This window comes from Falco naumanni, chromosome Z (genome assembly GCF_017639655.2).
Source record: "Falco naumanni isolate bFalNau1 chromosome Z, bFalNau1.pat, whole genome shotgun sequence".
Classification (NCBI taxonomy): Eukaryota; Metazoa; Chordata; class Aves; order Falconiformes; family Falconidae; genus Falco; species Falco naumanni.
Window position 1 is genome coordinate 57,554,907 of NC_054080.1, and position 20,420 is coordinate 57,575,326.

The 20,420-nt window shown below is 42.4% G+C and overlaps 1 protein-coding gene across 1 annotated transcript in view; it reads left to right on the top strand.

The window, feature by feature from the left end:
- Nucleotides 1-804: 804 nt before the first annotated feature.
- Nucleotides 805-20,420, top strand: part of PGM5 (phosphoglucomutase 5) — a 78,442-nt gene continuing 58,826 nt past the window's right edge. Inside the window, exons 1-6 of the mRNA XM_040580719.1 lie at nucleotides 805-1,187; nucleotides 8,469-8,631; nucleotides 11,164-11,310; nucleotides 13,678-13,803; nucleotides 16,315-16,505; nucleotides 17,397-17,551. Coding sequence (XP_040436653.1) covers nucleotides 927-1,187; nucleotides 8,469-8,631; nucleotides 11,164-11,310; nucleotides 13,678-13,803; nucleotides 16,315-16,505; nucleotides 17,397-17,551 — 1,043 coding nt within the window. The 5' untranslated portion in view covers nucleotides 805-926. The remainder of the gene's footprint in view (nucleotides 1,188-8,468; nucleotides 8,632-11,163; nucleotides 11,311-13,677; nucleotides 13,804-16,314; nucleotides 16,506-17,396; nucleotides 17,552-20,420) is intronic.

Here is a 20,420-nt window from a genome sequence, read left to right on the forward strand (position 1 = left end):
CTGGACAGAAACAAGCATGGCCCGTTAACCTACAGTCAGACCAGGCCCTTCCTGGAGTACGTACCCCTCCTGTGGAACAAACAAAACCAAAACCGCTCCGTGGGCATGGTTATTGTACAAAATAACCTGCTGTCGAGCACTGTGGCAAAAAAAAACCCACATGAAAAATCGATTCCCCTCGCTTGAGGGTTAGTGGCGCAGTAACTCCTTCGCTCTTTAATCGCCCGTTCTTCCGTTTTTGCGCCGGCGAAGGGGGCAGTGCCGCCCTCCGGCCTCACTCCAGCCTGGGGCCGGGTTCCCCACCGCGGGTGGGCGCTGCCCGACCCCCGCCGGGGGGTCGCCGCCGAAGGGCAGAAGCCGCCGGCTGTGCCGTCCGACCGGGTACGCCCCGCCGAGGCGCGGCGGCTGGGTCCCCACGGCCGGCAGGGGGGCGGCCGGCGCGGCTCGAAGGGGACGGCTCCGGCGCTGACAGAGCGTGATCCTCCCGAGCAAGTGTGTGGCGCTGGCTCGCCCTCTCGCCCCTGCCTCCAGTTACATCCCTGGCAGGAGACCGCGGCTCTCGGCTTCGCCTTCCAGGGTTATTTTTGGCCGGGGCGGCCGCATGCTGATGGCAGCAGCCTGGCAAGCCCCGGGCGTCCTTGCGGGCGGCGAGGCGCCGGCGGGGGCCCCGCCGGGCGGGGGAAGGGGCGGCACGCACCCCGCGCCCGCCCCGGCTCCCCCGCGGCGCCGGGCTCCCGGCGGCGGGCCGCCGACGGCTGAGCGAGCCCGCCTCCGGCCCCGGGGGCCGGCCTGAGGGAGCCCGACCCCGCGGCGGCCCGCCGCAGGGAAACGCCTCCCGCTCCCCGCCGCCGGCGAGGCCAGCCTGCTAGAGGGGCTGCCGCTCCCCAGCGGAGCCACAGCCGGGCGGGCGGCCGCGGGGCGCCGCCATGGAGAGGACCCCCATCCCGGTGCTGACGGTGCAGACGGCGCCCTACGAGGACCAGCGGCCGACGGGCGGCGGGGGGCTGCGGCGGCCCACGGCGCTTTTCGAGAGCCAGCGCAACTACCTGCCCAACTTCGTGCAGAGCCTCCTCTCCTCCGTCGACCTCCGCGACCGCCAGGGCTGCACCATGGTGGTGGGCAGCGACGGCAGGTACTTCAGCAAGACGGCCATCGAGATCGTCGTCCAGATGGCCGCTGCCAACGGGGTAAGCGGGGCCCCTCTCTCCCCCCGCCGTCCCCTCGGGGCGGCCTCCCCGCTCACCGCCCCCGGCCGCCTCGCCTCGGGTGGGCGTCATTCCCCCTTCGCCCCCCTCGCCGCGGGGTGCGCGACTTGCCCGCACCGGCTGCCGCCCGCACCGGCCGCTGCCCGCGGGAGGAGGCGCGGAGCGGGCCCGCCGGGACGGGACGGGACGGGGCGGTTCCGTGGCGCGACCCGGCGGCGCGACCCGTGCAGTGACAGCGAGGCGGGCTCCGTGGGGCCGTGTGCCGGGGGTCTGCGCTGCCGATGGCGAGGGTCTGCGGCCCCGGTGCCCAGGGTCTGCGGCCCCGGTGGCCGGCCAGCCCGGTGCCGGCTCGCACGCCTCTTAGGCTGTGCCGCTGGGCTTTGGCGGGGCTGGGTTTTATCTGCCGGTAGCGGAGGTGATCGTGATAAGCACGGGAGGCTGCTGGCGGTGCCGTGCGTTTCACACCTTATTTTAGACTGAGGCAGGAATGGGAGCTGAACAACGCCGTTGACTGCAGGAGAAGACGTAGCAGGATTTAAAATAAGTAGGTGGGAAACGAAGCTATCAGACATGTGTCTCCTGCTCAGGATCTTTTTAAAATATTCAAGGAAAATGGTATTACTGGAGCAAGAGGAATTAAGCATTTTGGCTGCATCTTAAGAAAATAACCCTTCTCTATTGCTCACTTGCAAACAAAGTACAAAATGCAAGAGGGCAACGGTGGCAAATACCTCTGTGATCGGCTGGGTTACAGCTTTTCTTGTGCTGCTTTGAAGATAGGAAAGAATTTGGGAAGAAAACTGATGTCTTCTGATAGATAAGTGTCCATTTCTGTGTTGGTGTGCATGCACAGAAAGCTGGAAATAACAGCCCGTGTAGGCTTGAAGTTTCTACTTCAAAGCAGAGTTGCTGCTGCTGTGTCTTGTTATGATGGCTAAATCGATTCTCCAGATCTGGAAGAAGAAGTGATACACTTTTATAGGGCTTATTTTGTAGTGAATTTACTTTTTCTTGTTTTTTTTCCACAAGCCCCATTCTTTAAATGCTGTCCTGTTTTATAACCAGGATATCTTTCAACTTTGAAACGAATCTCCCTATGTGTCTGAATTTTCCCTGCTGGTTTATTGTCACATACGAGCTATATGGATTAGTCAGCTTGGTATAAGTTACAAGTATCTTAAATTTATTTCTAAAGCATGTTCTCACCACGCTGGCAATACCCAGCAGATGCCCAGTGCTGACCTGAGATTTCAGAGGTAGGGGCTGTGCTGTGTACTGTCTGAGCCCAGGGTGTGAGGAGGGCTGTCGGGGGGACACTGTCGAAGGTGGGGACACTGGCAAGGGTAGCGCGGTGGTGCTTTGTCCTCGAGGAGCAGGCATGCAGGGAGCGAGCGCAGAGCTAGAGTGTGGAGTGTTGGAGGGACGATGGAACAGCACCCGGGGGAGTGCTGCTCCCTTCCCTCTTCCCCCATGTAGCACTGAGGAGAAAGTGCCGCTGCTGGAATTATAGCTGTCGACCATGCAGGATAAACTGCAGCAGCAGCTAGAGAGCCGGACAGCAAGAGCTGCCCTGCTGAGGCCTTTGCCTGCCCTTGCACACCACAGGGACTGAGGTGCTGAGGAAGACAAGACGCTTAGAGTTTAGAAGACCGGGGTCTTCCTCAGCCAGGTTATGCTGTGTCCAGGACTCCTTCCTGACTAATTTTTTCTGTCAGCTTGCCTCCTTCCTGCTGCTTCTGTCAGGTTCCTGATTTTTCTCTGTTCCCCCTGAAGATCAGGGCTTTTTGACCTCAGGCAATTTCCATTTGACATGTTTCTAGCACCTTGCTGTGATAGTGCTTCTCCTTTCTTAAGTCAGTGCAGGTTTCTCCCTGGCGTTTTCTGAAGCCAGACCCCAAGCTTTTCTGCTCACGATTCCCACAAATAACTGAATTCAAACATTATACTCTTACTAATGACACAGTCCTCACAAATTCAGCAGGCCAGCTGGTGGGGTGCTACTGATACTCAAAAGGCTTCCCATTTTCCATGTGCTAATGCTTCATCCCCTCTCTACCATCCTTACCCTGCTCACCCTCAGCCCCGTTTTTCCCAAGCCCACTGAAAATGCATAAGCCTCATATTTACTTAGTGAATACTGTTTGTACATTTTATTCTTCAGTTGTTAAAATACATCTGCTGGGAAAATATCTAAACCTCCCTGAAGGCATTAAGTGCTGTGCTATGTACCTAGGGGGAAAGGAAGGGAGTACTCCTGAGGTCAAAGATCTTTCGCTTTGAGTGAGGTTAATGTCATTCGAAGGCATGTAGCCAGTATCACAGGGAAAGAAATGAGTTGGTGTCGGCAGGCTTGGTTAAAATGTGTAGAAGCCTTTAAGTTGCATTCCAAACCTTCAGCCACCCCAGAGTGCCAGGAGAGGGATAGGCACATAGTGCTGATAAACTGAATCTCCTTCCTGGAAGACATATACCAAGTGTTATGGTTAATTGTGCCTGCTGAGTACAAAAATAAAAGGGATTTTCTATTATCAACTGTAAATGTATTGCCCTTTAGAGTTGCTAGGTTCCCCTTGTTCTAATTTGGTGACTCACCCCACATTCCCCGTGTGTTAACAGCCTAGCACAGTTGGCATAGGCCCCAGTACAAGGATTGAGATGAGGTCCCCTGCCCGGTCAGCTGCCAGTCCTTGGCCTGACTTCTTCTCATCTTGGTTCGCTCTGGCTCCTGCCCTCCAGCCCGGGGCTGCAGGTACATGCTCCGCACCTGTGGCCTGCGTAGGCTTCCACTGGTGGCAGCCGCTGTGGGCTGGCCCGTGTTGTGCAAACGTCATCAGCACGTGCCCCACCAAATCCTGCTGCTCAGAGCTGGAGGTGACAAACCAGGGTCACTCTTCAACGGGTCACACAGCGGGGGTAGTAGCAAACACGTTTGGGTAAGGGACTGCATATTGTGGGAGGGTGGGGGAGGGCGGGGAAAGCCAGACAGAGGTCCTGAACCGTTCCAGGTTGCGACAAGCAGTTTTGCAAAGTGGGGTGGTAGGACAGCATCTGAGGCTCTGTTTCCCTTTTCACCTGTGTCCTGTCAGTAGTAGTGTCCTTGTACCTTGATGTCTGCAAGAAGTGAGGTAGAAGGCTCTATCATTTGTAATACAGTTCCACTACAAATTAAATGCAGTTATTCCATTAGGCCCGTTGACTGGATGTAGTGTCTCTTTTTTTGATGCAAAGTTTAGGATAGGTTTAAATGGGAAGCTGCTATTGGTGAGTCTCAATGCAGATCAGAAGCTGATGATCATGCTTTAAATATGAAAATTGATAGGAACATGCTAGAAAGATCACGGAGTATTGCTAGTAATGTTGTAGAAGTCTGAGATGGCAGATAGTTTGCCAGTTTTCTTCTTTATAATACCATGTTTTTATTTGCTGTGGTCTTCCATGCAAATCTTGCCCTCCCTCCCTGGACCTGTGTGCTTGATACATTTGCTTCCACATTGAGTGTGGCACTCAGTCATCTTTAGCATACTACGGTAAAAGATAGGAAGGCACAGCTCCATGCTGTACAGGCTATGTAATCTGTTTGCTTTGTGTTCTTTCACGTTTAATTGACTGAGGCATGTGAGAGATTACTGGGAAAAATAATAAAAAAAAGCATTAAGTGACTCCATGATAATCAACTGAATCATCTGAAAAAGCACAGCTGCAAGTGGTAATACTGCATAAAAATGTTCTTGTAAAGTACTTGTTAGGGTGGCTGTTCTTTCAGCTGTAGCACTTTGCAGAGGATAATGGTCTGTCTCTGCTGTTGCTACTGAAAGCAGAGTGACGAAATAGAAGGTGGTGTAGGGGCACTGTATTGGAAGAGACATTACATGTCTGTGATCTCGTAGCCATGCAAGTTTTTGAATTCCAAAGATAATCTTTCCATGCTATGAAACTGTCCAAGATTTTCAGAAGGATATTACTGGAACTTTAATTCTGAGTCAATACATGAATGTTATTTAGTTACTGTTTTAGCCCAGATCACGAGAAGCCTGTAAATCTGAAGTGTTAACTACTTAAAATTAATTAGGTGTCAGTTTAGTATTTGGTTCAGAGACAAAATGAACAGCTTCTGAGCCAAGAGAGGATGAGGCTGTGCCTTCTTGCCACTGAAATGAAGGAAGCAAAGGATGTGTAGAGGCTACACAGGGGTAGCATATGTGTATACTTCTAAGGTCTGCACTGTCCTCAGGGAGTTTTGTGAAAGCACTGAAGACCTCCACATAAGGTGAAGCTCTTTGCAGTAGTCACTGCAAATCAAATGTGGATGTAGCATTCATATGATTTCACTTTCAACATCCTTAATTTAGAATACTAAATTTTGCAGTATTTCTGTAGTATAGAAATTAATGTTTCTATACTGTTCAGCAATAAATAGTATTTCTGAACAGTATAGAAATAATAGCCTTGTGACAAATGCTAAAGGCAAAGCAGATTACTCCTGTTCATATTAATATTTGGCATCCAGAAAATGGGAAAATTGGTTTGTACAACATCCGTTGAGCAGGAAAAGAATGAAAATATGGTGATGAGATAGTACCAGGTAATTTGTGCATCCTGAATAATCAAAGTATTCTACTTACTATAAAAAAACAGTTTTGGTGTGCATGAAGGCAAAAATCTAAACCTCACTAGTTCAGATTTAGAAGTACAGAGAACATGTGCTCATGGTAAGCCTGTATGCAAGTGTAAATGCATTTATACTTGAGTACCTCAAGACAGATTCAGTGCTGTTGTTTTCAAGCATTTTGCAAAATGTAATTCCTGATGTCTTCCTTTTGCTTACCCGTACACACTACTGTTTGAAGAGCTGGCACCCATTTCTAACAGCTGTATTGAGACTGAGTCATTGCTTTAGCCTCCTACAGGCTTCATAGTTTAAAAAAGGGAGAGACAATATTAAACCCAAACATTTTCAGTATTTATTTTCATCATGCTTTTTTCCCCATAATACATTTATGTGGGTAGACTGCTGTACAGACTGGAAGAGAGTTTGTTAAATTCTATTTCCCAGTGTTCTGTGTTTTTCTAATGCTTCGGTACAGTTGACAATAGTGATTAAATGAGAGCAAAATACAACAGTGGCAAGATGTGGCATAAATAGGAAAGAAAACTGTTCAATGCCACTGAAGTGAGCAGAAATGAAGCTCAGCTCTGTGGTATATGTGTTAACTGTATACACACTCTGCCCTCACCAACTGACCATGTCAGTAGAAGTGCTGCTTTAAAATAATCTCTTGAAACAGAAAATGTGGATTCTGCTAATGTGCATTTTTTCTCCTGGAAGGGATACTTGTTTTCCATGGAATATATCTTCAATATAGTAGAAAAACTAGAAACCTTTTTTTTTTTTGTTTTCTAAATTATTCTTTCTTAATTTCCTTCAGAACTGTTACAACCTGGGAGAAAAAAAGAGGCAGTGAAACAAAAGAGTTTCCCTATAGTAGCAAGAGCAAGTCAAATGAACGTTGAAGATTTTTCTGTGAACTGCACTTGTAATTTTGATAGTTTTCCTGTTTTCTAGCAACAATCCATAGGCTTCAAAATTATCTGCGAAAACTGAAAAGAGAACCAGGCAGACATCCTATCATCAGGTCTTGAGGTAGAGATAGAACAGTTAATAGAATGCGTTGTTCTGCACATTTTCTTACATTTGACAGCAGATCTTGTAATTCTTAGTGAAAGAGGAGTGGCTAACCATAGTTTGTGCTTTGTGAAGGTTAGCAAAAAAGTAACTTGTGCTTACTTTATAAGTTGATAATTTCAATGAAGAAATCTTATATTTTTTTAAATTAAATTAGTTCACAAAACCAGGCCAAATAAATAATCTCTTAATCCTTTGATTTTCTGAATTTTTTTGGAACTCCACTTCTGAGTAACCATTAAGGGCCTCACACAAGTGCTGGACCCAGAAGAAGGTCATCTGTATGTGAAAGAAAGCTCTTTATAGAAAGGAGGCAAGTAGTGACACCTCCTGTGCTGTTGCTTTGCCACGCAGACAGCAGAGCTGCCAAATCTCCCTCAAACCAGAGAAGAAAATCTGAGGCTGAGTTCCCAGTCTGCTTTTAGATGAGGAGTGGGAAGGAAGTGGGAAGGATTCAGAATTCTGCCTCTGCCTCCCCACCTCCCCTCCTTCTCAAACTACAAGTCAGTAGTGGTTGGGTTTTTTTTTTTTTGTTTGTTTGGTTTTTAAGTAAGGATATTAAAACCCCTCAAACTTTTGCAGTATTCTTTTAAGCTCTATATGCAGCTGCCTGTTCTTGCCTGTGACACTAGCCTCCCCTTCTCCCCTCCTTTTTTCGTATCTGCCTGTTTCCCAGGAACTGGAACTCTTTTGTATTTCTTTGTAAATACATTTCTGGTTGGCTCCTAGATTATTTATATTGAGCTGAAACTGAAGTATCTGTGTAGGGGATGAAGGCATGGTTTTGAAATTGGAACCATGCAGTGGAACTGCACATAATACCAAACACATTGAGTCAGTGTTTAATAACACCACCTGAAAGCTTTTTTTACTTTAAGAATGGTGGGAACTTCCCCTGCTCAGCTGTGCCCTGGGAAACACACAAGCTCTTCATCTGGAATAGCCAAGGAGTCACTGATGGCTGAAGGAGGAGCAATACTTTCGATAGGGCAGGACATCCAAGGGGGGGTCTCGGTAACAGAGGTGTGACTCATGGAGGCTGCAGGTCCTGCTGTGGGTGTAGTGATATTTGTGATTGCTCTGAAAGGCTGCTCCATGAAAGGCAATTTGCTTGCTGTTCTGTTTTACGCTAGTTAAAGCCCCAACCCTGCAGATTGCATCCACACAGCCAGCCCTAAACTGTATTGATATTTGAGGGGATTTACTGGTTTGTGGGGATACCTGGGAAGGTCTGATAGCAGGATCATAGCCCAGTGCTATGCTTGGGAGCTTTGCAAGTCACTACCATAGCTGTGCTCTTGCTTTACTGTCAGTACATAGGCTGCTGGGGTTAGATGTCCCAGTATATGGTATCTTTTGTCAGCACTCCGGGTTAGCTTGTAAACAACTCAGTATGTATATTTCTCTGCAGCCAGCTCATGTACGTATATTTCTCTACAAAAGAATAGGTTCCATACTAGGAGTTTACAATTTCTGTTCTATATGTATATACACCTGTACGTATATGTGTGTTTTATATATTAATACTTTTTCAAAAGTTTAGTACCATTCAGAGTGCTTTGACTTCCTTTTCCACCTAGATTGGCAGATTGGTTATTGGACAGAATGGTATCTTATCCACACCTGCTGTTTCATGTATCATCCGAAAGATCAAAGCAGCTGGTGGAATTATTCTAACAGCTAGCCACAGTCCTGGGGGACCTGGAGGAGAGTTTGGAGTCAAGTTTGAGGTTGCCAATGGAGGTAGGTTTTTTTCTAATAGCACATTACAACATTGCATCTTGGTATGATGAAAATATGATGACAAGGATAACTAGCTGACTTTAATTATGTGGGTTTTATTTATTCTCTTAAAACTGTGAAGAGTGTAGGCCTCTTTCTCCACCCCCCCTCCCCTATAATAGGAGTGTATTTATTGACATGGGTCTGTACAATAAGCATTAAATGTTCACTGAAGTCCTTACGGTAGCAGTAAAATTTCTATAAAAAAGAGATTTTGCCATCCAATTTTTATAGCATTTTATGTAGTCTGCCAGATCATTGTAACAATTCTGACCCTTTTTATTTATAAAGATTCCAATGAGGAAGCTCTGTTTTGCTCATACTTCTGTGCTGCTTGTCTTGGCATTTACTTTAAACCATGTAACTTTAGCAGTGCTGTAGGCAGTACAACTCATTGTCTTGTATGGAAGAAAGCACTTCTCATGTTTACCCAGAAAATAACTGCTCTTTTCCAGGGAGAGAGTTGTATCATTTTAACTATTGCAGTTCCACTGTTGCATAATGGAATTTGCGTATATAGCTAATGTCATGTTTTCCAAAATGGACAAGCTAAACATGTAGGTATGTTATACATTATGTGTGTTTTATGCTACAGATCTGTGTACACCAATAAAACTTGATGGTGGCGATCGCTGACACCTTGTATACCTCACACATGTGGAGTGCTTTCCATCTGTAAAAACTGAAAATGCTTTTAAAATAATGTTTCCTGCCCCGTTTTGAAGGTGGGAGAGCTTGAGAAGGGGATGCTTCTCCCTTGACCCTTGTCCAATTGAAAAACATACACGGTTAAACCGTTGTGATTTTATAAACAGAATAGGCTTGAATCCCAGAGAGGTTAAAAGGACTGTGTAAGGTCAGACAGTGAGCAAGCCGGGGTCACAGCACAAACATACCAGAGACAAACCATTAGATGCATTAGCATTCCATAAGCTTTAGAACACCACATACACCTAAAATCTGTTTGATAAATGGGTAGTGTTGGGGCATTTTTTTACTGAGCTTTGCTTTTTTAAAGAAAATTCAGACTATTAAGCTTTAAATATGAAACACTCCTGAAGCACAGTTCACAACGATCAATTATTTATGATAATCAGCAGGGACATAATGAAAAGTAGTTGGTGTAAGTTGCAGCTGAGAAAATGCGGGTTAAGGGTTAGGCAAGGTTTTTGAAATAGGAGAATGGTTAGACACCATGACAAGCGCCTATGGAAGGCTGTTGTTGCTGGGCGTTCTTGCTCAGCCTGTTTTGCAGATCCAGGTCAGGCAGAAGCGGTTTGTTTCTGTAGCTGTAGGAGAGAACCCAGGACAACATGGTGGGATCTCCTTAGCTGGAAATATCAGTAGTCAATACATCCGTCTATCGAGAATCATCTGGAGCTAATGAAACCTGTCCTCACCTCTTGGATGGGTTTGGATTGGATGAGTAAGAAGTAATTTTCTATGCCAAATGAAGAGTTAAGTGGCTGTTACTTATTGTATTGCCTTGGACCACCTGGTCCACTGCGTGTGAGATAGAACACACTAATTTACGTGGCAGAGCTGCAATGAATATAGCAGCACTGCTAGAGGAGTGGGAAGTTAGCATTGAAAAGCCAGAGACTTTGGACTAGGAGAGAGAGCATTTGAAAGAGAACAAAGGGAGTAATTTTTCAGAGTGGAAGGGTGGCTTTAATATGAGCAATGAAGAGTCAAATAAGTGAGAAAGGACTTTTGTTATAACTCAGGCTCAGCTCTTGCACTGCATATGCCATAGCTCATCTGGTAATTTCTGCATTAAGTTTGCAACTTTTATTTGATTGACATTAATTTTTTTTAAAAATAGAGCCAATCTTCAGTATTTGGCAATACAAGTAATGCACAAGTAAGGTGTGATTTCTGTTTCTGAATGGCATAACTGTTTCAGGTCATAATTGCTTGTTAAGCAATTAAAGTATTTTGCATTCTAACAAAGCTATATATCATTAAGCCATTCGAGGAAAACTGAAAGAGACCACCATCAAAATGGTAAGACTTTTAAAAATTATTTCTACTGAAATAATTTGAAACACAAAGCTGTCTCACCTTCATAAGTGTGCATTTGCAGAAGGTGCTGTGAAACACCAGAAGCTGCTGCTAGAGGCCAGACTTTCCTTTAAATGTTGAGATTCCGTGTAGAGTAAACAATGGCAGTCTCTGAGCAATAAATCCAGAGAAAGATGGCTGTGGGTTTTTGGTTCTCTCATTCCCCTTGCCCTGGATAATGATTGATTGAAATACTCTATGTGGATCAAAACATTGTGAGTAACACACTGTATTTCCATGTTACATTTAAAAAAAAAAGTTTGAAACCTGTGTTACAATAAAAGAACAGATCTTACTTACTGTAGTTCATTGTTCGGGTTTATTCCTTAACACAAATATATTCAGAAAAATGTTTGTTATAACACTTGCTTTTAAAGTAGGGAACCTTAATTTTCAAAAAATGACCCACAACATTCTTTTTTCTTCTAGGACCTGCTCCAGATATAGTTTCAGATAAAATCTATCAAATTAGCAAAACCTTGGAGGAATATGCAATTTGTCCTGATCTCAGAGTTGATTTATCACGCCTGGGAAGACAAGAATTTGATCTGGAGAACAAATTCAAACCTTTCCGAGGTATCAATGTGTGCTTTTATGCATGCTGCATCCATTGATTCTAAATATTGAAATTGCCACAAAATGCCCCAGTACAAGTTCTCAAAATACTAGGCAGTGTGTGTGAGGAAGCTGAGTTACAGCCTTCAAAGTGTATTAGTCCTCATCATTTAGCCGAATACCTTTGCCAAATGTGTGTGCTTAGGCTTGCCAGTAGTTAAACACCAAGCACAAACATTTTTTTGATTAGGAATGGTTTGCTCATGGAAGTCTAATTGACAAAAGAGTTTGTGAAAATCTCAGTTTATTTCTTTGCTCACACTGACTGCAAAGTTGTGGGATGTGTGAGGCACTATACATCCAGTGACTTCAAATGTAAAGAGAGCGCTTAGGCACATGTTTAGTTCTAAGCACGTGAATACTTTTGTGCCTACTTGATTTAAAATGAGCTAACACACTCATTTTGTACTGAAGAAATCAAAACCAGGAAGGGGTCCAGACAATATTTCAAATATTGTAAAACTCTGTGTGGCCTCAAGAACTTTTTCCTCATTCCTGATGTCCTATAATTAAAGCCAGTATATTTTCCACCAAATCATTGTATTTTGAGACAAAGTACATTTTGGTAAGTAAGATTTTTGATTTAAAAAAATCTGAAATTATGAGTGTTTTTGATTGCAAAGACCATGTTCAGCTTTTTAGGCAAACAGAAAGCCAAGAAAATTCAGCTGCAGCACCACTCTGGAATCATATGATTGCCACAGTTTTACATTTTGCTTTTTCAGCTTTTACATCTCTCCAAGTTGTATTTTTCTAAATGAAAATGAGACACCCCTCTTCCCCTTACAGGTAGTGTAAAAATAAATCTAAAATAATTTCAATTTGACTGACTGTTTTTCTAAGGAAAAATAATTTCACAGTCGTCTCTTCCCACAATACATCGTCCTGGGACAGTAAAGCTGCCAGGAATCCCTACTGAAGCAATGTAATTGGCTTACAAGTGCATGTATAAGTGTAGTTTACATAGGTCTGAATGCAGAATGAAAGTGCAGAAAGAATGAAAATAACAAGTATTTTAAGATGCTATCTGATGTATTTAGCTGTATGAACTAACTCCTGTGAATCAAGGCTAGAGGTGTTGGAGCAACTGAGCGTAAACCAGTTGGGTTTGGCAGGAACTAAAATAATTTTTAGACTTTAAGCCTACATGCACATTATCTTAACATGTGTGAGCAGCTCCACTGAATTTGAGGCATTTGTTTGTAGGTGTAAAGCTTAGAGCCTACTTAAACATTGTTAGGAGCAAGGCATAGAAGATGTGCAGTAATGTAATTTTAGTGAATCCTTGAGGCTTTCAACATACAGAATTAACTCCTTTTCAGATAGGTTTTACAGGTTGTTTTTCAGCCTTGAGAACCCTTTTTTGTTTTGTTTCTCCATTCAGGTGTATTACTGCAATGTGTTCTTTTTCAGGCTCAAAAAATGTCTGGGTCATTTTCATGCTATTGTAAAGAGGAGCAGTAGGGTGAGGTCAGTGTTTTTGAGGAAAACTGGCTGATATTCTAAGTAATAATTTAAACATAACTAAAATGTTTCAGGATACTCATATTACCAGATAAAAAGACATTTGCTTTTTAATTTAATCAGGAAATGTAATACATTCCAAGATGACTGAGAAGCATGGCTTTTGACAGCTGTTTGGTAACTGTTTCCATTATGACAGACTTATTTCCATTCATTCATTTTAATTTAATGTTTTATGTCCAAAAGAACTATAAAAATTGTAGCTCTTCTTCTTTTATCAATTTAGAATACAAATTAGCAAGACCTTAGCAAAAAACAGATGGTATTTGAGCCTAACTTTCCCAAATCAGTGAGATATAAAATGCAAAAGTATAGCAGTAGATTGACAACAAACTTGAGACACATACTCCAGGTGCCAAAACTGAGAAGAATAGGCTGTGTGTCTCTCCTGATAGATACTGCTGTTCAATAGAAGAATAGAACATGTGGCTTCAACTTGGCATGGATGTCTTCCATCCTCTGAGAATAAACCTGCATAGCTTGAAAAGTTGTTTAGTGTTTTAGTGAATGATAAAGACCTTACTTTGGTACAGTGTACTCTCATGAATGTTTTCAGTGAAATAGGAACTGTCAACTTGCATCATCTCTGCAGTCCTTTACCAGGCAAAACTGTTGATCTCTGAAAGGCTTAAAGCTTGATGGTAAAAGTCTTCGACTTTGCCTCTGTGAGCTTCAGTGTGAGTCCATATTATGTAGAGGTCGCCTGCTCTGATTTTAGGAGAGGTGCATGGCTGGTGGAAGTGTGCTGAAAGATACTTTCCCATGTGTGAACTTACGTGATTTTTTTCTACCTCATTTTTCTAGTGGAAATTGTGGATTCTGTGGATATCTACCTCAATCTCCTTCGAAGTATCTTTGACTTCAATGCAATCAGAAATTTGCTGACTGGACCCAACCAGATTAAAATAAGGATTGATGCCATGAACGGAGGTAAGAACTTAACTTGCTATCAGGACAGAATTGTAGGTATGCTGCAATAACTTCCCAGTAAAGATGGTGCACTGCAGTAGTTTCCCAATAAAAGTATAGCATATAAAAGTCAGACTTTTTAGTAGGGTTAAGGGGAATAAGAAAAAATTTGAACATTATACTAGTAACCAAGGCAATCTTAACAATAGTTAGGTCCCTTATTAGGCAAAGAGGTTTATCTTCCTTGATAAAGAAGTGAAGGCGTATGTGTCCAACAAATGTTCTCTTTCTGCATTTGGAAGCAAGCAGGATGAGGTAATCTTGCCATGAGAGAGTGATGAAGTGTGTTGCAGTGAGCAGTAACCAAGGAAGTTACCAGGCAGCCTCCACTAAGTAAATTCTAAATGGTATAAAATTAGTTAAGTCTGAATAAATTGCACCCAGCATTCCTTAAAGAGTTGGCTGAGACCTCTGCATCACTAATGCTTACTGGGTTTTTTTAGTGTACTGGGGGCAAGATGCAAGTGTCCCAAAGACAGAAAGGGGACCAATTTTGTCTTGATATTAAAAAATTATAAGCTGTGTCACTTGGGGAAACAGATCAGTATGAGGTGTATCTTGGTTACATGATGAAAAAATAAATAAATGTTTCTGCAGGTAATGGTTTGAAGGATAGGAATGTAAGTAATGGTGTTCAACGTTATCTTATGGAAAAAAAATTCCATCAAACAAAGCAGGTTTCATTCTTTAATGAGATTACAAAACCAGACTGATAAAGGGAGCTGGATAGACAAACAGAGGTTTTGTAAAGCATTTTATCTGGTACGGTGTGACAGTCACGGTTCGAAAGATCATAGTGGGCATACAGTCAGTGTGAACACTCAGTTTTACCAGGCTGTGGCAAAAGGGCAGATGGTGTCTTTGAACAGTGTAGAGGGAGCAATGAGGAAGACAATGCTTCCAGTCATGTACAGTACTGGAGAGAATGTGACTCAAATAGTTTGCAGAGCTCTGATGTCCAAATCTATAACTGATTGTTAAAAATTTTACACATGGTCAAAAAGGTGCATAGTCTGTCTCAGGGTTAGAAAAACTGATACATCACAAAAATTTTAAAGGACTGAGTTTTTTTACTTACAAGGTGATAAAGAATTTGCCTTATGACTTTGTATTTTGGTGGAGAAATAGCCATATATAATACACAGTACACACACAGTAAGTGTATACAGGAGTATTTGTTTATACAGCAGAGAAAGGTTTTTTTTATGCAGAAAAATATTTCTCAGTCTTCTACTCCCAAAAATACCAAAAAAAAAATCAATAGTGAGAAGCTGAGGCCAGACAAATTCAAACTGAAATGTAGCTCACATGTGTGGGTAACAGCAAATAAACACTGGAGCAATCTACCAAAGAAAGTTGGGGTTTGTCCTCTTGGTGGCATCAGATCAAAAGACTTTCTGGATGAGATGCATTAGCCAAAAGTGAGTCACCAGGCGCAATATAGTGAACATTAGAGAGGACCACATGTGTACATGGACAAACTGTTTTCCAAAGTTTGTTTTAGCTCTGCATCTTTGGAATATACTTTTATCTCTGTAGACATGGATAGTTTAACATTGGCATAGAGAAGAGTAATTTGTCAGGAGTCTACTCTTCATAAGAACCTGAATCATTGTCTACTGTATATTTTACAGAATTAGCATCTAAGTTTTCTTGAACACAGGTTTCTCATGTAGTTTTACCTCCGGTTACAGTTGCTCCAGTTAAGATTTGGGAGTAAGGTAGGAGGAAGAGGGAGCACAAGAGTGTGAGTGATCACTCATGAATGTTTTACCTCTGGGTGACCTGTTTACACCTGCCTCAGGGGTGCAGAGTGCTCTGTCAGTTGATACTGTCTGTTCAGCTGCCGAATGCATATAATGATTGTGATATGCAATGGCATGAGCTGGCGTCTTAGTTGGCCATACCTTTAACAAAACAAAAAAAATATTTTTGGAGTTGATTTTGAGAAAGTATTTATTATCTACATGGTAGTAACTGAAATGTGGTGAAATTCTTTGGTGGACAAACCTGTTGTAATTTCAACATGAATTGGAATGATGAGGTAAGTTTATTCCCATTTGTATTCCCCTACTGTTTACTTTCCGTGCTGTTATGTGTTAAACTGTTGGTTTGCATTCCAGGGCACACAGGATAGCATATTATTTTATTCTAGTAAGGAAAATACTCTCTATGTATATGATAATTTCTTTACTTAATAATGGGTACATAAAGCTTGCATCTTTCACTATTCATTACTTTTTCACTTCCACTAGCAGGGAACTATGTTTTTAATGCTGAATTGCCAATTGATTATTTACTGAGGGGATGATCACATACTCCTCTGTGAAATAATAGTTCGTTTTTTGTTGCTAGGACAGACGTATAGAACTGCTGAAAGTATGTTTTGCACCAGGTCTCCGTGGTGCTGTGAAAAATTAGAATGTCAAGTATATGCTTTTGTGATTGCATGGCAGATTTCTGTTTTTGCAGTTATGGGACCTTATGTGAGAAGAATTCTGTGTGATGAATTGGGAGCTCCTGCAAATTCTGCCATAAACTGTATTCCTCTGGAGGATTTCGGTGGACAGCCTCCTGATCCCAATTTAACATACGCAACTGCCTTGCTGGAGGCTATGAGAGGTGGCGAATATGGATTTGGAGCTGCTTTTGATGCTGATGGAGTAAGTATTTGGATCTGTCTGGAGGTTTCATCATTGTTGTTTTGTCTGGGGTCAGATACAGGACATGTAAGTATAATTTATTTGCTTTTCAGTAAGCCCTTGAAGCTGAAAGCAGTATTACTTTCAGGTACAGATGATAGCATTTGCAACCTGTAAATCAGATACATACATTGTAATTTGTCTCTGCAGATGACTGCAAATCAAGCAGGATTTGAATACAAAAAGAGAGTTCTGTAAATATTAGGCAGGTTTTATCTTGTACTAGTATAACACTTTTATTCTCTGGTTAGGAAGAGACAGCACATATAGATAATATGGACTTGTCACAGTAAGTAGTAACTAAGTTAAGTACTTTTTGGCTAATGTAATAAATCAAGGGGGTTTTAGCTGAATAAAGCACTGAGTTATATTCTTTGTTTTCATTTTTTTATGTCATATCAGCATTATAAACAGTGAAGTATTACAGAAACAACTTTCTGTCCTGAAAGGGTGGGAGAAAGATAAAAAGGTTGTAAAGAACAGAAGCTGTTTTCTGTTGTCAGTAAACACAAAACACCCTCCTACTTACCATATGGTGCATGTCATTGAGAAAAAAATTCTCCCACACAAGCATTCCCTGGCAGGAACAGACCTACTGAAGTGTCATGTGGGAGGCTGAAGCTAGGGACTGATCTGGAGCTTTGATCTGCAAGGCTGGAGGGAGTGATGGTATAATAGTGAGTTTATAAATCTCCCAGGATGATGCCAATAAATTATTCTGCCCAAAGACAGATACGAGTAGCCCAAAGCCTGTTCTTTTTTTCCCTGCCTACAGTGGATCTAATAAAAGAAATTGCCACTCCCCAAAACGTGGAATTTAAGATGCTTTTTTGAATTACTTTTGTTCTCCAGGACCGCTACATGATCCTTGGGCAAAATGGTTTCTTTGTTAATGCGTCGGATTCGTTGGCTATAATTGCTGCCAATCTATCTTGCATTCCATACTTTTGTCAGATGGGTGTCCGAGGATTTGGCAGGAGCATGCCTACCAGCACAGCCCTGGACAAGTAAGATGGAACATTTATTTGTATCACCTTGGTCATTACATTAGTTATCTCTCTGTTTTGTACTACATAGAAATTTCAAAATTGTGAAGGCTTTTGATAAAAGCCTCTAATTTTCACAATCTTTATGTGCTTTCTTGTTTTAACTAGTTTTGATGATATTTTGATCTTACCTAGACTAATTTTACTAACCTTTACTTGGCTGAAAATAGTTTAATTCATCCTGGAAAAGAAATAAATTGGTTGATTCTTTCTGAGAGTACAAGCACTTGCCTGGTAATTTTTTTCCCAGTCTTAGTAAATTATGGTTTAGAGCCTAATCTGGCAGACTTATGAAAGTCATGGCATTTTAAAACAAATAAAGTACTAATTCAGTAATAAACTAGCATTTAAAAAAAAAAACAACAAACAAACCCCACCTCTTATTTTATGCCATTTAAATATATCCTCTATTGTGATACAGAATGGCCCAGAAGGGACTGCAGGCAGTTATGAAATCCATTCTCAGTTTCAAGGCAGGTTAAAAGTATACCTAAAGCTATTTCTGATGAGTCCAGTCTGCTCTTAAAAAGATTCGCTGAATGTGCATCGTGTGTTAGCAGCTGAATTTTGAGTAAGTCTCATCCAGGCCTAAGTTTTCTGTAAATATCAGCCTGAGAGGATTAAACTCCATATTATTGCCTTATATATTCTGTGTAGAAAGGGCATTCACTGAGTGAATTGTGTCTCAGTGTTGATGTGGTTGCATAGCTTTACTAATACAAGAATGATCTGCTGCCCCATTAAATGTGTCTAATCAGGATACGGTAATTTAAAGCAAAATATGGCTTGTATGAAAAGGTTCGTTGTTCCTGGAAAAGCAAGGATATTGGGGTGCTTCCCTATTAATGAAATTTCTGAAAGTTACTAAATTGTGAGCTAGCAGCTTCCTTTAATGCTTGACAGAGTCTTTGGGGAAATATTCCTTACTTGTAGGTAGGTGGTCTAGTTTAAGGAAATATTGCTAGGTCAGGGTTTGCTGTATTTTGTTTATTCTGTTTAGTGATCCAAAAATCTCATAGTTTAAGTAAAAACTACCGTTCTATTGAAATGCTATATAAAATTAGTAGAGGTTCATTTTGGATATAAAACCCAAGATATCTGCATTCCTGTAGGACCTGAAGAAACAGTGACATTTCAATATGTTTGTCTTCTTAAAGTTAGGTAGTTATGTCAGAAAGTATGGATGTACTGAAGTCCCCTCCAATAACAATGTGACTGTTTGAATTATGTTCTTGAAAATGTTTACTTGACCTTCTGGAGCACAGATTGTCTCATGGTGATTACTACCTTATTTAGTTCTGTGGAGCTAAGTCTGATTATTAAATAAAACTGAGCAATTGATAGTGATGCAAGGATGTAAGTATTTTCCCAGCCATTCTTAAAAATATTTTTTATTATGAAGTTTACAGTCTCTATCCAGGACACTTGAATTTTCTTTTCTTTCATTTTGTGGCTGTCTTTGTTTTCAAGATGTAAAAATTACAAGTTTTCAAAACTGGTCACTTTTCTTCTGTGATTGATTTACACACATGACAATCCAAAATACCTGAATTTTGATTTTCTGTGAAAACACCTTAATGTTGTCTAGAGATTCTCATGCTTTGGTGGCCAAAATTGTGTAACCTGTTTAATGCATGAGTGCCAGTGCTGAAGTCACTCATTGAAGAGCCCAGCTTAGACTTGAAATCACAGTCAGTAGTTAATCTTAAGCAAGTCACTTTTAATCATGGACTCATGGAATGGTTTGGGTTGGAAGGGACTTTAAAGCTCATCTAGTTCCAACCCCCTCTGCCATGGACAGGGACACCTTCCACTAGACCAGGCTGCTCCAGCGAACCTGGCCTTGAACACTTCCAGGGAGGAGGCATCCACAACTTGTCTGGGCAGCCTCTTCCAGTGTCTCACCACCCTCATAGTGAAGGATTTCTTCATAGTATCTAATCTAAATCTACACTTTTTCAGTTTAAAGCCATTACCCCATGTCCTGTGACTACATGTCCTTGTAAAAAGTCCCTCTCCAGCTCTCTTGTAGGCCCTCTTTAGGCACCAGAAGGCTGCTATAAGGTCTCTCTGGAGCCTTCTCTTCTCCAGGCTGAACAAACCCAACTCTCTCAGCCTGTCTTCATAGGAGAGGCGCTCCAGCTCTATGATCATCTTTGTGGTCCTCCTCTAGACTTGCTCCAACAGGTCCATGTCCTTCTTATGTTAAGGGGCCACAGAGCTGAATGCAGCACTCCAGATGGAGTCTCACAAGAGCAGAGAGGGAGAATCGCTTCCTGTGACCAGCAGGTCATGCTTCTTTTGATGCAGCTCAGGATACAGTTGGCTTTCTGAGCTGCAAATGCACATTGCCAGGTCATGTTGAGATTATTGTCAACCAACACCCCAAAGTCCTTCTCCTTAGGGCTGCTGTTGTGCTTGAGATTGCTCTGACCATGTTCAGGACCTTGTACTTGGCCTATTTGAACTTCATGAGCTTTGCATGGGTCCACCTCTCAAGCCTGTCAAGGTCCCTCTAAATGACATCCCTTCCCTCCAGCATGTCAACTGCACACAAAACTTGGTGTTGGTGGCGAGCTTGCTGAGGGTGCACTCAATCCCACTGTCTATATTGCCAACAAAGATGTTAAACAGAGCTGATTCCAATACTGACCCCTGAGGAATGTCACTCGTTATTGGTGTCCACTTGGACACTGAACCATTGACTGCAACTCTTCGAGTGTGACCATCAAGCCAGTTCCTCATCCACTGAGTGACTGGTCTATCCGTCAAATCCATCTCTCTCCAATTTAGAGACAAGGACATCATGTGGGACAGCATCAAATGCTTT